Genomic DNA, 17,593 nt, shown 5'->3' on the forward strand with positions numbered 1-17,593 from the left:
GACTGTCTCTTCAGTTTTAGTTTATCTATTCCCCTTCGACTGTTTCTTCAGTTTTAGTTTACCTGTTCTTCCTCGACTGTCTTTTCAGTTTTAGATTACCTGTTCCTCCTCGACTGTCTCTTCAGTTTTAGTTTACCTGACCCTCCTTGACAGTATCTTCAGTTATAGTTGACCTCTTCCTCCTCGACTGTCTCTTCAGTTTTACTTGACCTCTTCCTCGTTGACTGTCTCTTCAGTTTTAGTTTACCTGTTCCTCCTCAACTGTCTTTTCAGGTTTAGTTTACCTGTTCCTCATCGACTGTCTCTTCAGTTATAGTTTCCGTCTTCGTCCTCGACTGTCTCTTCAGTTTTAGTTGACCTTTCTCCTCGACCTACTCTTCAGTTATAGTTTACCTGTTCCTCCTCAACTGTCTCTTCAGTTTTAGTTTACCTCTTCCTCCTCGACTGTCTCTTCAGTTTTAGTTTATCTATTCCCCTTCGACTGTCTCTTCAGTTTTAGTTTACCTGATCCTCCTCGACAGTATCTTCAGTTATAGTTGACCTCTTCCTCCTCGACTGTCTCTTCAGTTTTAGTTGACCTGTTCCTCCTCGACTGTCTCCTCAGTTTTAGTTTACCTGTTCGTCCTCGACTGTCTCTTCAGTTTTAGTTTACCTCTTCCCCCTCGACTGTCTCTTCAGTTTTAGTTTACCTCTTCCCCCTCGACTGTCTCTTCAGTTTTAGTTTATCTGTTCCCCTCGACTGTCTCTTCAGTTATAGTTTACCTCTTCCTCCTCAACTGTCTCTTCAGTTTTAGTTTACCTCTTCCTCCTCGACTGTCTCTTCAGTTGTAGTTTACCTCTTCCTTCTCGACTGTCTCTTCAGTTTTAGTTGACCTCTTCCTCCTCGACTGTCTCTTCAGTTTTAGTTGACCTTTCTCCTTGACCTACTCTTCAGATATAGTTTACCTGTTCTTCCTCAACTGTCTCTTCAGTTTTAGTTTACCTCTTCCTCCTCGACTGTCTCTTCAGTTGTAGTTTACCTCTTCCTCCTCAACTGTCTCTTCAGTTTTAGTTTACCTCTTCCTCCTCGACTGTCTCTTCAGTTTTAGTTTATCTATTCCCCTTCGACTGTTTCTTCAGTTTTAGTTTACCTGTTCTTTCTCGACTGTCTCTTCAGTTTTAGTTTAACTGTTCCTCCTTGACTGTCTCTTCAGTTGTAGTTGACCTTTTCCTCCTTGACTGTCTCTTCAGTTTTAGTTTACCTGTTCCTCCTCAACTGTCTTTTCAGGTTTAGTTTACCTGTTCCTCCTCGACTGTCTCTTCAGTTATAGTTTACCTCTTCCTCCTCGACTGTCTCTTCAGTTATTGTTTACCTCTTCCTCCTCGACTGTCTCTTCAGTTATAGTTCACCTCTTCCTCCTCGACTGTGTCTTCAGTTTTAGTTTATCTATTCCCCTTCGACTGTTTCTTCAGTTTTGGTTTACCTGTTCTTTCTCGACTGTCTCTTCAGTTTGAGTTTAACTGTTCCTCATTGACTGTCTCTTCAGTTTTAGTTTAACTGTTCCTCCTTGACTGTCTCTTCAGTTGTAGTAGACCTTTTCCTCCTCGACTGTCTCTTCAGTTTTAGTTTACCTGTTCGTCCTCGACTGTCTCTTCAGTTATAGTTTACCTCTTCCTCCTCGACTGTCTCTTCAGTTTTAGTTTATCTATTCCCCTTCGACTGTTTCTTCAGTTGTAGTTGACCTGTTCCTCCTCGACTGTCTCTTCAGTTTTAGTTTACCTGATCCTCCTCGACAGTATCTTCAGTTATAGTTGACCTCTTCCTCCTCGACTGTCTCTTCAGTTATAGTTTACCTCTTCCTCCTCGACTGTCTCTTCAGTTATAGTTTACCTCTTCCTCCTCGACTGTCTCTTCAGTTATAGTTGACCTCTTCCTCCTCGACTGTGTCTTCAGTTTTAGTTTATCTATTCCCCTTCGACTGTTTCTTCAGTTTTGGTTTACCTGTTCTTTCTCGACTGTCTCTTCAGTTTTAGTTGACCTTTTCCTCCTCGACTGTCTCTTCAGTTTTAGTTTACCTGTTCGTCCTCGACTGTCTCTTCAGTTTTAGTTTATCTATTCCCCTTCGACTGTTTCTTCAGTTGTAGTTGACCTGTTCCTCCTCGACTGTCTCTTCAGTTTTAGTTTACCTGATCCTCCTCGACAGTATCTTCAGTTATAGTTGACCTCTTCCTCCTCGACTGTGTCTTCAGTTTTAGTTTATCTATTCCCCTTCGACTGTTTCTTCAGTTTTGGTTTACCTGTTCTTTCTCGACTGTCTCTTCAGTTTTAGTTTACCTGTTCGTCCTCGACTGTCTCTTCAGTTATAGTTTACCTCTTCCTCCTCGACTGTCTCTTCAGTTTTAGTTTATCTATTCCCCTTCGACTGTTTCTTCAGTTGTAGTTGACCTGTTCCTCCTCGACTGTCTCTTCAGTTTTAGTTTACCTGATCCTCCTCGACAGTATCTTCAGTTATAGTTGACCTCTTCCTCCTCGACTGTGTCTTCAGTTTTAGTATATCTATTCCCCTTCGACTGTTTCTTCAGTTGTAGTTGACCTGTTCTTCCTCGACTATCTTTTCAGTTTTAGATTACATGTTCCTCCTCGACTGTCTCTACAGTTATAGTTTACCTCTTCCTCCTCGACTGTCTCTTCAGTTTTAGTTGACCTCTTCCTCCTCGACTGTCTCTTCAGTTTTAGTTTACCTCTTCCTCCTCGACTGTCTCTTCAGTTATAGTTGACCTCTTCCTCCTCGACTGTGTCTTCAGTTTTAGTTTATCTATTCCCCTTCGACTGTTTCTTCAGTTTTGGTTTACCTGTTCTTTCTCGACTGTCTCTTCAGTTTTAGTTGACCTTTTCCTCCTCGACTGTCTCTTCAGTTTTAGTTTACCTGTTCGTCCTCGACTGTCTCTTCAGTTATAGTTTACCTCTTCCTCCTCGACTGTCTCTTCAGTTTTAGTTTATCTATTCCCCTTCGACTGTTTCTTCAGTTGTAGTTGACCTGTTCTTCCTCGACTATCTTTTCAGTTTTAGATTACATGTTCCTCCTCGACTGTCTCTACAGTTATAGTTTACCTCTTCCTCCTCGACTGTCTCTTCAGTTTTAGTTGACCTCTTCCTCCTCGACTGTCTCTTCAGTTTTAGTTTACCTCTTCCTCCTCGACTCCTCGACTGTCTCTTCAGTTATAGTTTACCTCTTCCTCCTCGACTGTCTCTTCAGTTATAGTTGACCTCTTCCTCCTCGACTGTGTCTTCAGTTTTAGTTTATCTATTCCCCTTCGACTGTTTCTTCAGTTTTGGTTTACCTGTTCTTTCTCGACTGTCTCTTCAGTTTTAGTTGACCTTTTCCTCCTCGACAGTTATAGTTTACCTCTTCCTCCTCGACTGTCTCTTCAGTGTTTGTGGACCTGTTTCTCCTCGACTGTCTCTTCAGTTTTAGTTTATCTGTTCCCCTCGACTGTCTCTTCAGTTATAGTTTACCTCTTCCTCCTCAACTGTCTCTTCAGTTTTAGTTGACCTCTTCCTCCTCGACTGTCTCTTCAGTTGTAGTTGACCTCTTCCTTCTCGACTGTCTCTTCAGTTATAGTGTCCGTCTTCGTCCTCGACTGTCTCTTCAGTTTTAGTTGACCTTTCTCCTCGACCTACTCTTCAGTTATAGTTTACCTGTTCCTCCTCAACTGTCTCTTCAGTTTTAATTTACCTCTTCCTCCTCGACTGTCTCTTCATTTTTAGTTTATTAATTCCCCTTCGACTGTTTCTTCAGTTTTAGTTTACCTGTTCTTCCTCGACTGTCTTTTCAGTTTTAGATTACCTGTTCCTCCTCGACTGTCTCTTCAGTTTTAGTTTACCTGATCTGTCACGCCCTGGTCAAAGTATTTTGTGTTTATCTTTATGTATTTGGTCAGGCCAGGGTGTGGCATGGGGTTTTTCTATTGGGGTGTGTTTTGTCTTGGGGTTTTGGTGTTGGTATTGGGATTGTAGCTTAGTGGGGTATCTAGCTAAGTCTATGGCTGTCTGGAGTGGTTTTCAATCAGAGGCAGGTGTTTATCGTTGTCTCTGATTGGGAACCATATTTAGGCAGCCATATTCTTTGAGTTTGTCGTGGGTGATTGTCCTTAGTGTCCTATTTGTCCTGAGTGTCTTGATGTCCTTGTTTGATGTTAGTTGACACAAGTATAGGCTGTTTTCGGTTTTCGTTTCGTTTATTGTTTTTGTAGTGTTCGTGTTTAGTCGTGTTTACGTTTGTTTAAATAAACATGGATCGCAATCGACCCGCTGCAGTTTGGTCCGACTCTCCTTCACCACACCTAGAAAACCGTAACAGAATCACCCACCACCAACGGACCAAGCGGCGTGTCAACAGGCAGGAGCAGCCGAAAGAGGAGAGGCAACAAAGGCAGCAACAGCGGTGCAATGAGGATTGGACATGGGTAGAGATATTGGATGGCAAGGGTTGCTACACATGGGAGGAGATCCTGGCGGGTAGGGATCGCCTTCCATGGGAACAGGTGGAGGCACTTAGGAGAGCAGAGGCAGCCGGAGAGAGGAGCCGGCGATACAAGGGAACACGGTTGGCAAGGAAGCCCGGGAGTCAGCCCAAAATGTTATTGGGGGGGGGCTCACAGGGAGTATGGCTATGCCAGGTAGGAGACCTGCGCAAACTCCCTGTGCTTACCGGGGGGCTGGAGAGACCGGGCAGGCACCGTGTTATGCTGTGGAGCGCACGGTGTCTCCAGTGCGGGTGCACAGCCCGGTTCGGTATATTCCAGCTCCGCGTATCGGCCGGGCTAGATTGAGCGTCGAGCCAAATGCCATGAAGCCAGCTCTACGCATCTGGTCCCCAGTGCGTCTCCTTGGGCCGGCTTACATGGCATCAGCCTTGCGCTCGGTGTCTCCGGTTCACCTGCATAGCCCAGTGCGGGCTATTCCACCTCGCCGCACTGGCAGGGCAACCGAGAGCATTCAACCAGGTAAGGTTGGGCAGGCTCGGTGCTCAAGAGCTCCAGTGTGCCTGCACGGCCCGGTCTATCCGTCACCACCTCCACGCACCAGTCCTCCAGTGGCAGCCCCCCGCACTAGGCTGTCTCTCCGGTCCATCCTTACGGGGGCTCCCTCCTCTCCAGCGCTGCCAGAGCCTTCCTCCTCTCCTGCGCTGCCGGAGTCTCCCGCCTGTCCAGCGCTGCCAGAGCCTTTCTCCTCTACAGCGCTGATGGATTCTCCCACCTGTTTAGCGCAGCCAGAGCCTTCCTCCTCTCCTGCGCTGCCGGAGTCTCCCGCCTGTCCAGCGCTGCCAGAGCCTTTCTCATCTACAGCGCTGCTGGATTCTCCCGCCTGTTTAGCGCAGCCAGAGCCTTTCTCCTCTACAGCGCTGCCGGAGCCTCCCGCCTGTTTAGCGCAGCCAGAGCCTTTCTCCTCTCCTGCGCGGCCGGAGTCTCCCGCCTGTTCAGCGCAGCCAGAGCTGTCAGTCTGCATGGAGCAGCCAGAGCTGTCAGTCTGCATGGAGCAGCCAGAGCTGTCAGTCTACATGGTGCAGCCAGAGCTGCCAGTCTGCATGAAGCAGCCAGAGCTGTCAGTCTGCATGGAGCAGCCAGAGCTGTCAGTCTGCATGGAGCAGCCAGAGCTGCCAGTCTGCATGAAGCAGCCAGTCTGCATGGAGCAGCCAGAGCTGTCAGTCTACATGGAGCAGCCAGAGCTGTCAGTCTGCATGGAGCTGCCAGTCTGCAAGGAGCAGCCAGAGCTGTCAGTCTACATGAAGCAGCCAGAGCCGTCAGTCTGCAAGGAGCTGTCAGTCTGCAAGGAGCTGTCAGTCTGCAGGGAGCTGCCAGTCTGCAAGGAGATGTCAGTCTGCAAGGAGCTGTCAGTCTGTAAGGAGCCGCCAGTCTGCCCAGCGCCACCAGTGCCGCCAGTCTGCCCAGCGCCGCCAGTGCCGCCAGTCTGCCCAGCGCCGCCAGTGCCCCCAGTCTGCCCAGCGTCGCCAGTCTGCCCAGCGCCGCCAGTCTGCCCATCATCGCCAGTCTGCCCAGCGCCGCCAGTCTGCCCAGCGTCGCCAGTCTGCCCAGTGTCGCCAGTCTGCCCAGCGTCGCCAGTCTGCCCAGCGTCGCCAGTCTGCCCAGCGTCGCCAGTCTGCCCAGCGTCGCCAGTCTGTCAGGATCAGTTAGATCCACCAGTCAGCCAGGATCCACCAGTCTGCCAGGATCCGCCAGAAGTGCCAGTCAGCCAGGATCCGCCAGAAGTGCCAGTCGGCCAGGATCTGCCAGTAGTGCCAGTCGGCCAGGATCTGCCAGTCGGACAGGATCTGCCAGTCTGCCAGGATCTGCCAGTCAGCCAGACTCTTCCAGATCTGCCAGTCAGCCAGACTCTTCCAGATCTGCCAGTCAGCCAGACTCTTCCAGATCTGCCAGTCAGCCAGCCCCTTCCAGATCTGCCAGTCAGCCAGACTCTTCCAGATCTGCCAGTCAGCCAGACTCTTCCAGATCTGCCAGTCAACCAGACTATTCCAGATCTGCCAGTCAACCAGACTCTTCCAGATCTGCCAGTCAACCAGACTCTTCCAGATCTGCCAGTCAACCAGACTCTTCCAGATCTGCCAGTCAACCACTCTTCCAGATCTGCCAGTCAATCAGACTTCCAGATCTGCCAGTCAACCAGACTCTTCCAGATCTGCCAGTCAACCAGACTCTTCCAGATCTGCCAGTCAACCACTCTTCCAGATCTGCCAGTCAATCAGACTCTTCCAGATCTGCCAGTCAACCAGACTCTTCCAGATCTGCCAGTCAACCAGACTCTTCCAGATCTGCCAGTCAGCCTGGATCTGCCAGTCAGCCAGGATCTGCCAGTCAGCCAGGATCTGCTGAAACCATCAGCCAGCCAGGATCTGGTAGATCTATCTACCTGCCTAAGCTTCCTCTCACTCCTGAGCTTCCTCTCACTCCTGAGCTTCCTCTAACTCCTGAGCTTCCTCTCACTCCTGAGCTTCCTCTCACTCTTGAGCTTCCCCTCAGTCCCGAGCTGCCTCAGTCCCGAGCTGTCCTTCAGTCCCGATCTGCTCCTCAGTCCAGTGTGGTTCTGGTTGTGGACTACTAGGCCATGGTCGGCGGCGAGGGTGGACTATCCAGGGACGAAGGGAGAGGGGATTAAGACATTGACTGAGTGGGGTCCTAGTCCCGCGCCGGAGCCGCCACCATGGACAGAAGCCCACCCGGACCCTCCCTATTGTTTTGAGGTGCGTTCGGGAGTCCGCACCTTAGGGGTGGGGGGTTCTGTCACGCCCTGGTCAAAGTATTTTGTGTTTATCTTTATGTATTTGGTCAGGCCAGGGTGTGGCATGGGGTTTTTGTATTGGGGTGTGTTTTGTCTTGGGGTTTTGGTGTTGGTATTGGGATTGTAGCTTAGTGGGGTATCTAGCTAAGTCTATGGCTGTCTGGAGTGGTTTTCAATCAGAGGCAGGTGTTTATCGTTGTCTCTGATTGGGAACCATATTTAGGCAGCCATATTCTTTGAGTTTGTCGTGGGTGATTGTCCTTAGTGTCCTATTTGTCCTGAGTGTCTTGATGTCCTTGTTTGATGTTAGTTGACACAAGTATAGGCTGTTTTCGGTTTTCGTTTCGTTTATTGTTTTTGTAGTGTTCGTGTTTAGTCGTGTTTACGTTTGTTTAAATAAACATGGATCGCAATCGACCCGCTGCAGTTTGGTCCGACTCTCCTTCACCACACCTAGAAAACCGTAACATGATCCTCCTCGATAGTATCTTCAGTTATAGTTGACCTCTTCCTCCTCGACTGTCTCTTCAGTTTTAGTTGACCTCTTCCTCGTTGACTGTCTCTTCAGTTTTAGTTTACCTGTTCCTCCTCAACTGTCTTTTCAGGTTTAGTTTACCTGTTCCTCCTCGACTGTCTCTTCAGTTATAGTTTACCTCTTCCTCCTCGACTGTCTCTTCAGTTATAGTTTACCTCTTCCTCCTCGACTGTCTCTTCAGTTGTAGTTTACCTCTTCCTCCTCGACTGTCTCTTCAGTTTTAGTTTATCTATTCCCCTACGACTGTTTCTTCAGTTTTGGTTTACCTGTTCTTTCTCGACTGTCTTCAGTTTTAGTTTACCTGTTCCTCCTTGACTGTCTCTTCAGTTATAGTTGACCTCTTCCTCCTCGACTGTCTCTTCAGTTTTAGTTGACCTCTTCCTCGTTGACTGTCTCTTCAGTTTTAGTTTACCTGTTCCTCCTCAACTGTCTTTTCAGGTTTAGTTTACCTGTTTCTCCTCGACTGTCTCTTCAGTTATAGTTTACCTCTTCCTCCTCGACTGTCTCTTCAGTTATAGTTTACCTCTTCCTCCTCGACTGTCTCTTCAGTTATAGTTTACCTCTTCCTCCTCGACTGTCTCTTCAGTTATAGTTTACCTCTTCCCCCTCGACTGTTTCTTCAGTTTTAGTTTACCTCTTCCCCCTCGACTGTCTCTTCAGTTATAGTTTACCTCTTCCTCCTCGACTGTCTCTTCAGTTTTAGTTTACCTCTTCCTCCTCGACTGTCTATTCAGTTATAGTTTACCTCTTCTTCCTCGACTGTCTCTTCAGTTTTAGTTTACCTGTTCGTCCTCGACTGTCTCTTCAGTTATAGTTTACCTCTTCCTCCTCGACTGTCTCTTCAGTTTTAGTTTATCTATTCCCCTACGACCGTTTCTTCAGTTTTGGTTTACCTGTTCTTTCTCGACTGTCTTCAGTTTTAGTTTACCTGTTCCTCCTTGACTGTCTCTTCAGTTATAGTTGACCTGTTCCTCCTCGACTGTCTCTTCAGTTATAGTTTACCTCTTCCTCCTCGACTGTCTCTTCAGTTTTAGTTGACCTGTTCCTCCTCTGTAAGGGGTGCGTATCTGGTGTTAGGGAAGTCAGACGCAGGAGAGCAGAACTAGGTAGTAGCCGGAGCAGTGTAATACAAAAAAAACAACGGCATAAAGAAATCACCGATATGGGTGCAAAACCCGTCGCGCACCAGTAAACATGTGCACAAGCACTTACAACAAACAATTCCACACAAAGACATGGGGGGAAAAGAGGATTAAATACACAACAATAAAGGAGGGAAATTAAAACCAGGTGTGTAGGAAGACAAATCAAATGGAAAATGAAAAATGGATCGACGATGTCTAGAAGACCGGTGACGCCGAACACCGCACGAACAAGGAGAGGAACCGAGTTCGGTGGAAGTCGTGACATCCTCGACTGTCTCTTCAGTTTTAGTTTACCTCTTCCTCCTCGACTGTCTCTTCAGTTTTAGTTTACCTGTTCTTCCTCAACTGTCTCTTCAGTTTTAGTTTACCTGTTGCTCCTCAACTGTCTCTTCAGTATTAGTTTACCTGTTTCTCCTCGACTGTCTCTTCAGTTTTAGTTGATCTATTCCCCTCGACTGTCTCTTCAGTTATAGTTTACCTCTTCCTCCTCGACTGTCTCTTCATTTGTAGTTTACCTCTTCCTTCTCAACTGTCTCTTCAGTTATAGTTTCCGTCTTCGTCCTCGACTGTCTCTTCAGTTTTAGTTGACCTTTCTCCTCGACCTACTCTTCAGTTATAGTTTACCTGTTCCTCCTCAACTGTCTCTTCAGTTTTAGTTTACCTCTTCCTCCTCGACTGTCTCTTCAGTTTTAGTTTATCTATTCCCCTTCGACTGTTTCTTCAGTTTTAGTTTACCTGTTCTTCCTCGACTGTCTTTTCAGTTTTAGATTACCTGTTCCTCCTCGACTGTCTCTTCAGTTATAGTTTACCTCTTCCTCCTCGACTGTCTCTTCAGTTTTTGTTTTCCTCCTCGACTGTCTCTTCAGTTTTTGTTTTCCTCCTCGACTGTCTCTTCAGTTTTAGTTGACCTTTCTCCTCGACTGTCTCTTCAGTTTTAGTTTACCTGTTCCTCCTCGACTGTCTCTTCAGTTGTAGTTTACCTCTTCCTCCTCGACTGTCTCTTCAGTTTTAGTTTTATCTCTTCCCCTTCGACTGTTTCTTCAGTTTTGGTTTACCTGTTCTTTCTCGACTGTCTCTTCAGTTTTAGTTTACCTGTTCCTCCTCGACTGTCTCTTCAGTTGTAGTTTACCTCTTCCTCCTCGACTGTCTCTTCAGTTTTAGTTTTATCTCTTCCCCTTCGACTGTTTCTTCAGTTTTGGTTTACCTGTTCTTTCTCGACTGTCTCTTCAGTTTTAGTTTACCTGTTCCTCCTTGACTGTCTCTTCAGTTTTAGTTGACCTGTTCCTCCTCGACTGTCTCTTCAGTTTTAGTTTACCTGTTCGTCCTCGACTGTCTCTTCAGTTATAGTTTACCTGTACCTCCTCGACTGTCTCTTCAGTTTAGAACCCATTATTTAGTGTGGCATTGACTATTTTCAGATGCTAATTTCAACTCTGCCTTGTCCTTGACCACAGTTTTCTTGAATTATTTTGTCATACTAATCCTCAGGCTGAAAAAGACCCCTAGATGAATATAGATCTCAGTGGAGGCTCCTCAGTTGAGGAAGGGGAGGACCATCCTCTTCATAGAATTTCATAAAAAACCTGAACATTTTTACATAAAACTATTCCAAATATATTCACGTCACCAAATAACTGATTGGTGTTTTGCAATGAAGGCAAATGGCACCAATATAGAGGGCAGCCGTGCTTCTAGCCCCTAGAGAAAACATTTTTTACAAGAATTTCACTACAACCTCAATAACATCTGCTAAACACGTATATGTGACCAATAAAATATTATTTGATTTGATTTGAATGCACTGTGTAGGGTAGGACTATGGTGTAGCCGGAGGACAGCTGGTTTCCATCCTCCTCTGGGTACATTGATTTATATACTAAACCTAGGAGGCTAATGGTTCTCAACCACAATGACTTAGACAGTAATTATGACAACATCTAGAGGACGTTCTCAAACCTATCAGAGGTCTTGCAGCATGAACTAACATGTTGTCCACCCAATTACAGGATCATTAATGAATCTAGTACTGTAAGCATAAGCTACAGCTAGCTAGCACTGCAGTGCATATAATGTGTTGAGTAGTTGACTTAAAGAAAGAAAAATACAATAGTTAAACAATTTTGAACAAATTGATTTCTTGAAGAAGAAGCAAGAGAGAGAGAGAGCTAGCTATATTTTGTTGTGTATATTTTTTCACTTTCTCTAAGCTAGCGAATGCAGCTAGCCTACTCAGCTAGCCTACTCAAACACCCAACTCAAACAGAGAAGTATGCTATGTTAGCTAGCTGGCTATGGCTATCCAACATGGGAACTCTTCCAAATCAAGGTAAGCTTTTGGTTTTATTAATTTATTGCCACCAGGGCCCTCGGTGTAACTCCTAAACTGCTTTCTGACTGTACACTGTACTGCATGATTGTAGCAGGTTTACCAACGTGTTAGTTCTAGTAGCTATATTGACTATGACGTTAGCTAATAATGGTGACAATGATGTAGGCTGTGTGTAGCGGTGAGCGGTTATGATATGAAGGTTTGGCTTGGAAAGGTTTTTAGACAGCTGATGTGTTGTGCACTGAAGTCCAAAAGTGAAGGGAAAAGGTTAGAGGAGGAGAGCACGAAGATGCGAGAAGGAATTATTGCATGCAACAATCAAAGTGATCATGCTGCTTGTATGTTTCTGCTATGAAAGTTAACTGTGTTTGCGTGTGATCAGGGGTGTATTCATTCCACCTATTCTGTTGAAAAACATTCTTAAACAAATGCAAACAGGGAAAAACATGGCTGAATTTGTATAGGGAAAATTTGAGTATCATGTAGTAGACAATTTTATTTTATTTATTTAATCCTTATTTTACCAATTAAGTTGACTGAGAACACATTCTCATTTACAGCAACGACCTGGGGAATAGTTACAGGGGAGAGAAAGGGGGGTGAATGAATCAATTGGAGGCTGGGGATGATTAGGTGACCATGATGGCCAGATTGGGAATTTAGCCACGATACCGGGTTTAACACCCCTACTCTTACTATAAGTGCCATGGGATCTTTAGTGACCACAGAGAGTCAGGTCATCCGTTTAACGTCCCATCCAAAAGATGGCACCCTACACAGGGCAGTGTCCCCAATATTTTTTTTTAGACTAGAGGAAAGAGTGCCTTCTACTGGCTCTCCAACACCACTTCAAGCAGCAGCTGGTCTCCGATCCAGGGACCGACCAGGATCAACCCTACTTACCTTCAGAGGCAAGCCAGCAGTGGGATGCAGGGTGGTATCCTGCTGGCTAAAACTTCCTAATGTTACATTAAGCTGGATGAATGGAATACGAATGACCAAAATATAAATAAGGCCATACTCAGTAAAAAAATAATCGTCCTCCCTCATTTTGTATAGCCACTGATAGAGTTATTGGAACAACTGTATACTTACTTAGTGTAGCTCAGCTCCAACCCCTAAGCCTGTGCTGTGAGCAGTGGGCCAATGTGAAGGTAACAGAGACACAAAGAGATGCGTGTCCAAGGTGGACCAGGAACTCTCCCAGGGGTAATACATCACAGGTAGGAAGGCAACATCTCCTGGGCTCAGCACCCTGGTAGGGCATGAGGGGACAGGGAGACAGAGGAGGGAGGGAGAGGCATAGGAGAGAGACAGACAGAGAGGGAGAAGAGAGAGAAATATATATATATATAGAGAGAGAGAGAGAGGGAGAGACAGAGAAATAGAGAGAGATATAAGAGAGTAGCCTTCCCCAGGAAAGACGGGGATAGAAAAACTAAAAAAACTAGAATAAATTATTTTCAGGTCAGGCCTCTCAACACAGAAAGCAGAATCTATCCCACCTCTTTTAGTCTGACTAATGTAGTCTTTAGAACTCTGTCCAAGTTTACCATCACTTCATTTAACTGTCACCATTACTGCTCTCCTCACCCTCTTCTACCAACTCTCTGGTAACACTTTGGTATTGATCTGTCAGTGTTAAGTGGTTCAGTGGTTAATGGCTGCTCTTTTCCTTCCACTGCATTTCTGGCCCTTAATCCAAACCCTGTTGTATTATTAGAGTATCAGTAAGAAGCATTATCTACGTGGTAGGAATCACATATTTCTAGGACCTACAAGTCTCATCAGAATGCATTGCCTGTAGATAGAGAATTAATATGCACACACCATCCTTTGTCAGGGCAAAACCAATAAGGCCCCTCTTGCAAAATAATCATATTTTTGCAAAGGGCAATTGGAGATAAAAATGTATGGACAAAACGAAAGGTTGATGTTTAATTAATAGAGTCTTGTCCATGTCAGGATTACTTCAGGGACCCTAGGGGTAAAACATGTCTTTTTAATTAATTCACTTGATTACTCTCAATGAGATCTTGAGGGGAACGCACACCCCATTACCAAGTTGGTCAGCCTGCCTGTTTCCCTGATAGTATTTGCTGAACCAGACAGTGCAGAGGATAAAACAAAAGATTCCTGACTCATAAATGAACCAGTGATGTCATTGTCATGTGTCAAATTGTCTGTTTAATATCAATCCGTCCATTTGAGGATTGCCTTGGTAACGTTGCGTTAATAGTCGTTAACAGGTATTTTCTGTCTCCTTTTTTTCACGTCCATGATAGTAAACAGTTGCTTGATAGTTTACAGGGAAAAGATTCATTAGCATTGTAAAGGAAAAAAACTGTGTTGGACATGCTTGATGACGAACACAAACCCATGATTGGAGTCTGGGACTTGTAGTCTTTTGACAGTGTACCGGTCCATTAAACCCTGTTGGGTTGAACAGACTATTTCTAAATAAAATATAGGCTTTAAAGATGTTTAAAAAATTCAAAAAGTTCCTACCTGCAGCTGTGGCTATGAAAAGAAGTGTGAGGAAGGATCAGTGTCAGTTATTCTTGTAATATTTGCTTTTCAAAATATTTCAGGGGGGGGAACATTCAACTGTCACATTGTTTTCCCCTTTCATGAAAAGGCCAAATGAGCTCCATCTCTCTCTTGTTGTGCTGCATTGAGGTGGTCTGGCCCTAGCCTGCTTGTTTTTCACTGTTTATTTGTCTCTCTCCATCGGTTGGTTTGTTAGTTCTGTGCTGGGCTGGGTTGGGTTTGTTGGTTTGTTTGCCTGCAGCTTGCTTGACAGCTAAGCTCCGATGGGAATAGACTGGCCTTGGTGTCCCCGGCTCTAAATATACCCATTCCCACCTAACTCTCAACTCAACTCATATAAAGTCAGTTCAGTGTTTTGGAAATGCCCACGGGCTGTGAGAAACTTTGTGCCGAGCTACGATTCATCACGTGGTGTAGACCCTTCAGTGGGATCCTAGTATATCACTGCAAAATGACGCATGACAAATGGCCCTTTACCATTTTGGTAATTCATGTAATGGGAATGATAAAAGGAACACATTCAGATTGGGGAGGAACGTTTGAGAAAGACACAATGATCAAGTGCGTTATGCAAAAAATATATGAATTGTCTTTAGAAGTGGACTTATAACCTAGAATTGTAATAAATAATTTATATTTTGCATAGTGCGTGCAAATGTTACAAATACTTTTAGTTTATTTTAGTTTCTCTATCTATTATAGAATGCAGTTACCTGTTTTGAAATTGGAAGAAGAAAATTATTCATGCAAGAATTTCATAGATAGTGCTGAAAGACCAGCCCTTCATTTTGACCAACACAATAACCAGTTGTATTCACTACAACAGGAGTGGACATGAACTGTAGAACGTATTTGACAAAATCATGTTGGGAATGAAACTGTTACCTTACTGCAATGCAACTAGCTGGCAGTGTGACAACTGTGCCACAACAGCATGGTCAGAATAAATGTCTGGTCAAAAATGTTTGGTAATAATGAGATTATAGTCTTCTTCCTACCATTCTTATCCTGTCGTCAATATTGTGGGAAATTGAAATTTATGTTATGTTCTTTTTTTCTATTTTGACTAAAATTACACATCAGTGAGATTTTGTTTTTGTTGTTTTTTACTAACCAGTATAAATGACTGACATTCATTAATGTTCTTTTTTATTACTGCACTGGTTATGCTGCATGTGATGCGTTACTGTCATAGTCATGATTGATCTGCAAAGTAGCTAAAATGCACAAATCAACGTAATGCTAAGCAAACTTGCTAGCTACTTCAGTGGATGTTGAACACATTTTTACCTGCAAATGAAAACATTTCTAGCGGCAAATGTGTTAAATTATAGCCATGGTATGAAAGGGATCATCAACTTGGGGCTCTATGCGTTCTCTGGAAAATAACAAAACTCTGTGGAAGGTCAGTTCCACTCCGCTAGCGCTTCATGGAACACACCTTCCACGTCGTTCATTATTTTTCAAAGAACGCATAGCCCCTCGTTGACTATCCCTTTCTTATTGCGCTCACTAGAGTGGAGACTCAGATAACAGTACGATTTGTAAATCAACATAACAGCCGGGGTAGTGAGCAGTGTACAGTACTCTGCTCCAGGTGTGTGTATGTGTCTCACATATCTCTCCATCTCTCTCTCAGCCCGAGTGTGTGACAACGAGCTCCTGCGCTGCCAGAACGGCGGTGTGTGTCTGAACAACCTGCGGTGCCAGTGTACCGCAGCATTCACGGGCCTGCTGTGTGAGAAGCCCCGCTGTGAGTCGGAGCTGGGGGGCTGTGGTGGGCCCGACTCGGGCCAAGCCGCCCTCTCATCTACACCACTCTCCACCTTGCTGCTGCTCCTGCTGGGCTCGACGCTGCTCAGAGAGGCCTCCTACAGGCCCGCCCTGCTCTGAGAACCAGAGGCCTACACGGTCTACACTGAACTGTTGGAGCAAACTACCCAATTACCAACTTCTCTACAACAACAACAACCAGAACTACAACGACCATGAGCTTAGTCTACTATACTGTACTGTACTAGCTGTCCACCAGACACAGCAAGGACACATGCTGTCTATAAGGGAATGTGCCAGAATGAAAGCAAAACTTTAATTTGAGTAAAAAAATAAAAGTATATATAGAAATGAGAGAAAAAATGAAATCAATAAAGAAAAATAAATACCAGATATTTAAAAAGAGTTTAACTTGAGCATTTGCTTCATAAAAAGTCAAACAAGTCAAACAACAGACACCAGTGACCTAAGCCATACCAGAGACTTTTCCCCCTAACTGTCAAAAGGAGGGACTGGAGATGACAGACACTTTGTTCACTTCCTCTCTTATTGCCACGGCAACGGCAGCTGCGACCAATAAGCGACAGCAAGCTCTAGCTAGCAAGGCCAGCAGCTGCTAGCTGCCCCTGTCTTAGGGTGCTTTGGGGTTTGGTGCTGGCTGGACTGAACTGCTTCTGGGCTGAACTGACCGACTGACTGACTGACTGACGAAGAACTCCATAGAACTGTCCCTACCGCTGCTGAAGGGTAGACAGACAGGCTGTTTGAAAAATAAAACCTAAATAGAGAAATTGAGGCAGAGGGAAAATAAAAAAGGAAATGTAAGCATTCTTTGCTGTCAGTGCATTGTGGATATAAGGAAATCTATCCGGATTTTGATCCGGAGATCAAAAATCTTGCCCACCTCTCTCTCTCTCTCTCTCTCAGTCTGTCTGTCTCTCTCTCTCTCTCTCTTGCTTTCTCTCTCTCTTATTCTCATCTCTCTGTCGCCCTCTCTCTTTCTCTCTGTCTCGCTCTCTTTCTGTTGGGCTCCCGAGTGGCGCAGCGGTCTAAAGCACTGCATCTTAGCGCTAGAGGCATCACTACAGACACCAGGCTGTATCACAACAGGCCGTGATTGGGAGTCCCAAAGGGCGGCGCACAATTGGCCCAGCGTCATCTGGGTTTGGCCGGTGTAGGCCGTCATTGTAAATAAGAATTTGTTCTTAACTGACTTGCCTAGTTAAATAAATACAATTGTCTCTCGCTCTCTCTTTTTCCTTCTCTGTTCTTTTTTTCTTTCTCTCTCTCTCTCTCTCTCTCTCTCTCTCTCTCTCTCTGTCTGTCTCCCACTCCATCCTTCTCTATATCTCTCTCCCTATATTCCTCACCTGTCCCCTCCCATCAGTCCCACCCAGCCGCCTCTGTCCACTGACCTGTGCTTTTGTGAACGTTACTCTGTAACCCTTGTCGGTTGAAAGATTTTTTTGTCCGGTGTTAGTGACGCACATGTGTAATAGCCCCATATCCTCCCTCTCCAAAAGATAGCCAGACTACCTGTGTACTTATTTGACCTGTAGACATCTGCATTACCTGAGACCTTGGTCAAAGAGCTTAGTGTTCACTTGAGCTGACAAAGTGCTTAGAGAATCATCAGTGTATTTACAATTTATTTTCTTGACAGAGCAAAAAATACATGTAATAATTATTTTGTACTATTTGCCGAACAGTGTTAAAATGCAACTTGTTACTGTATCTACTCCAGATGAAAATTAAAAAGCAGAAGAAATGTTTTGGACTTGTTCAGCTTTCTTTTTTTCATTTTTTTTTTTCACTGGTTTATTTTTCTCTTTTGGTTGCACAGTTTGAGTTTCCTCAGTATTGGCAACGTGCTGGCATCAAAGAATATCGGTTAACATCTACAGTATACTATAGTGTAATAAGATCCCACAAAAGGACATTCTAAATGTTTTCTTGTCGCTTTAACACTGGACAAATTTAAGTGA

At 45.0% G+C, this 17,593-nt stretch overlaps 1 protein-coding gene across 5 annotated transcripts in view; it reads left to right on the top strand.

The window, feature by feature from the left end:
- ntng1a (netrin g1a) overlaps window positions 1-17,380 on the top strand; it is a 229,723-nt gene extending 212,343 nt beyond the window's left edge. For all 5 annotated transcript variants that reach the window (XM_031796454.1, XM_031796457.1, XM_031796456.1 and 2 more), the window contains one exon: window positions 15,475-17,380. In XM_031796454.1, the coding sequence (XP_031652314.1) occupies window positions 15,475-15,728 (254 nt within the window). In that variant the 3' untranslated portion in view covers window positions 15,729-17,380. The remainder of the gene's footprint in view (window positions 1-15,474) is intronic.
- The last annotated feature ends 213 nt before the right edge of the window (window positions 17,381-17,593 follow it).

Source organism: Oncorhynchus kisutch, linkage group LG18 (genome assembly GCF_002021735.2).
Source record: "Oncorhynchus kisutch isolate 150728-3 linkage group LG18, Okis_V2, whole genome shotgun sequence".
Lineage (NCBI taxonomy): Eukaryota > Metazoa > Chordata > Actinopteri > Salmoniformes > Salmonidae > Oncorhynchus > Oncorhynchus kisutch.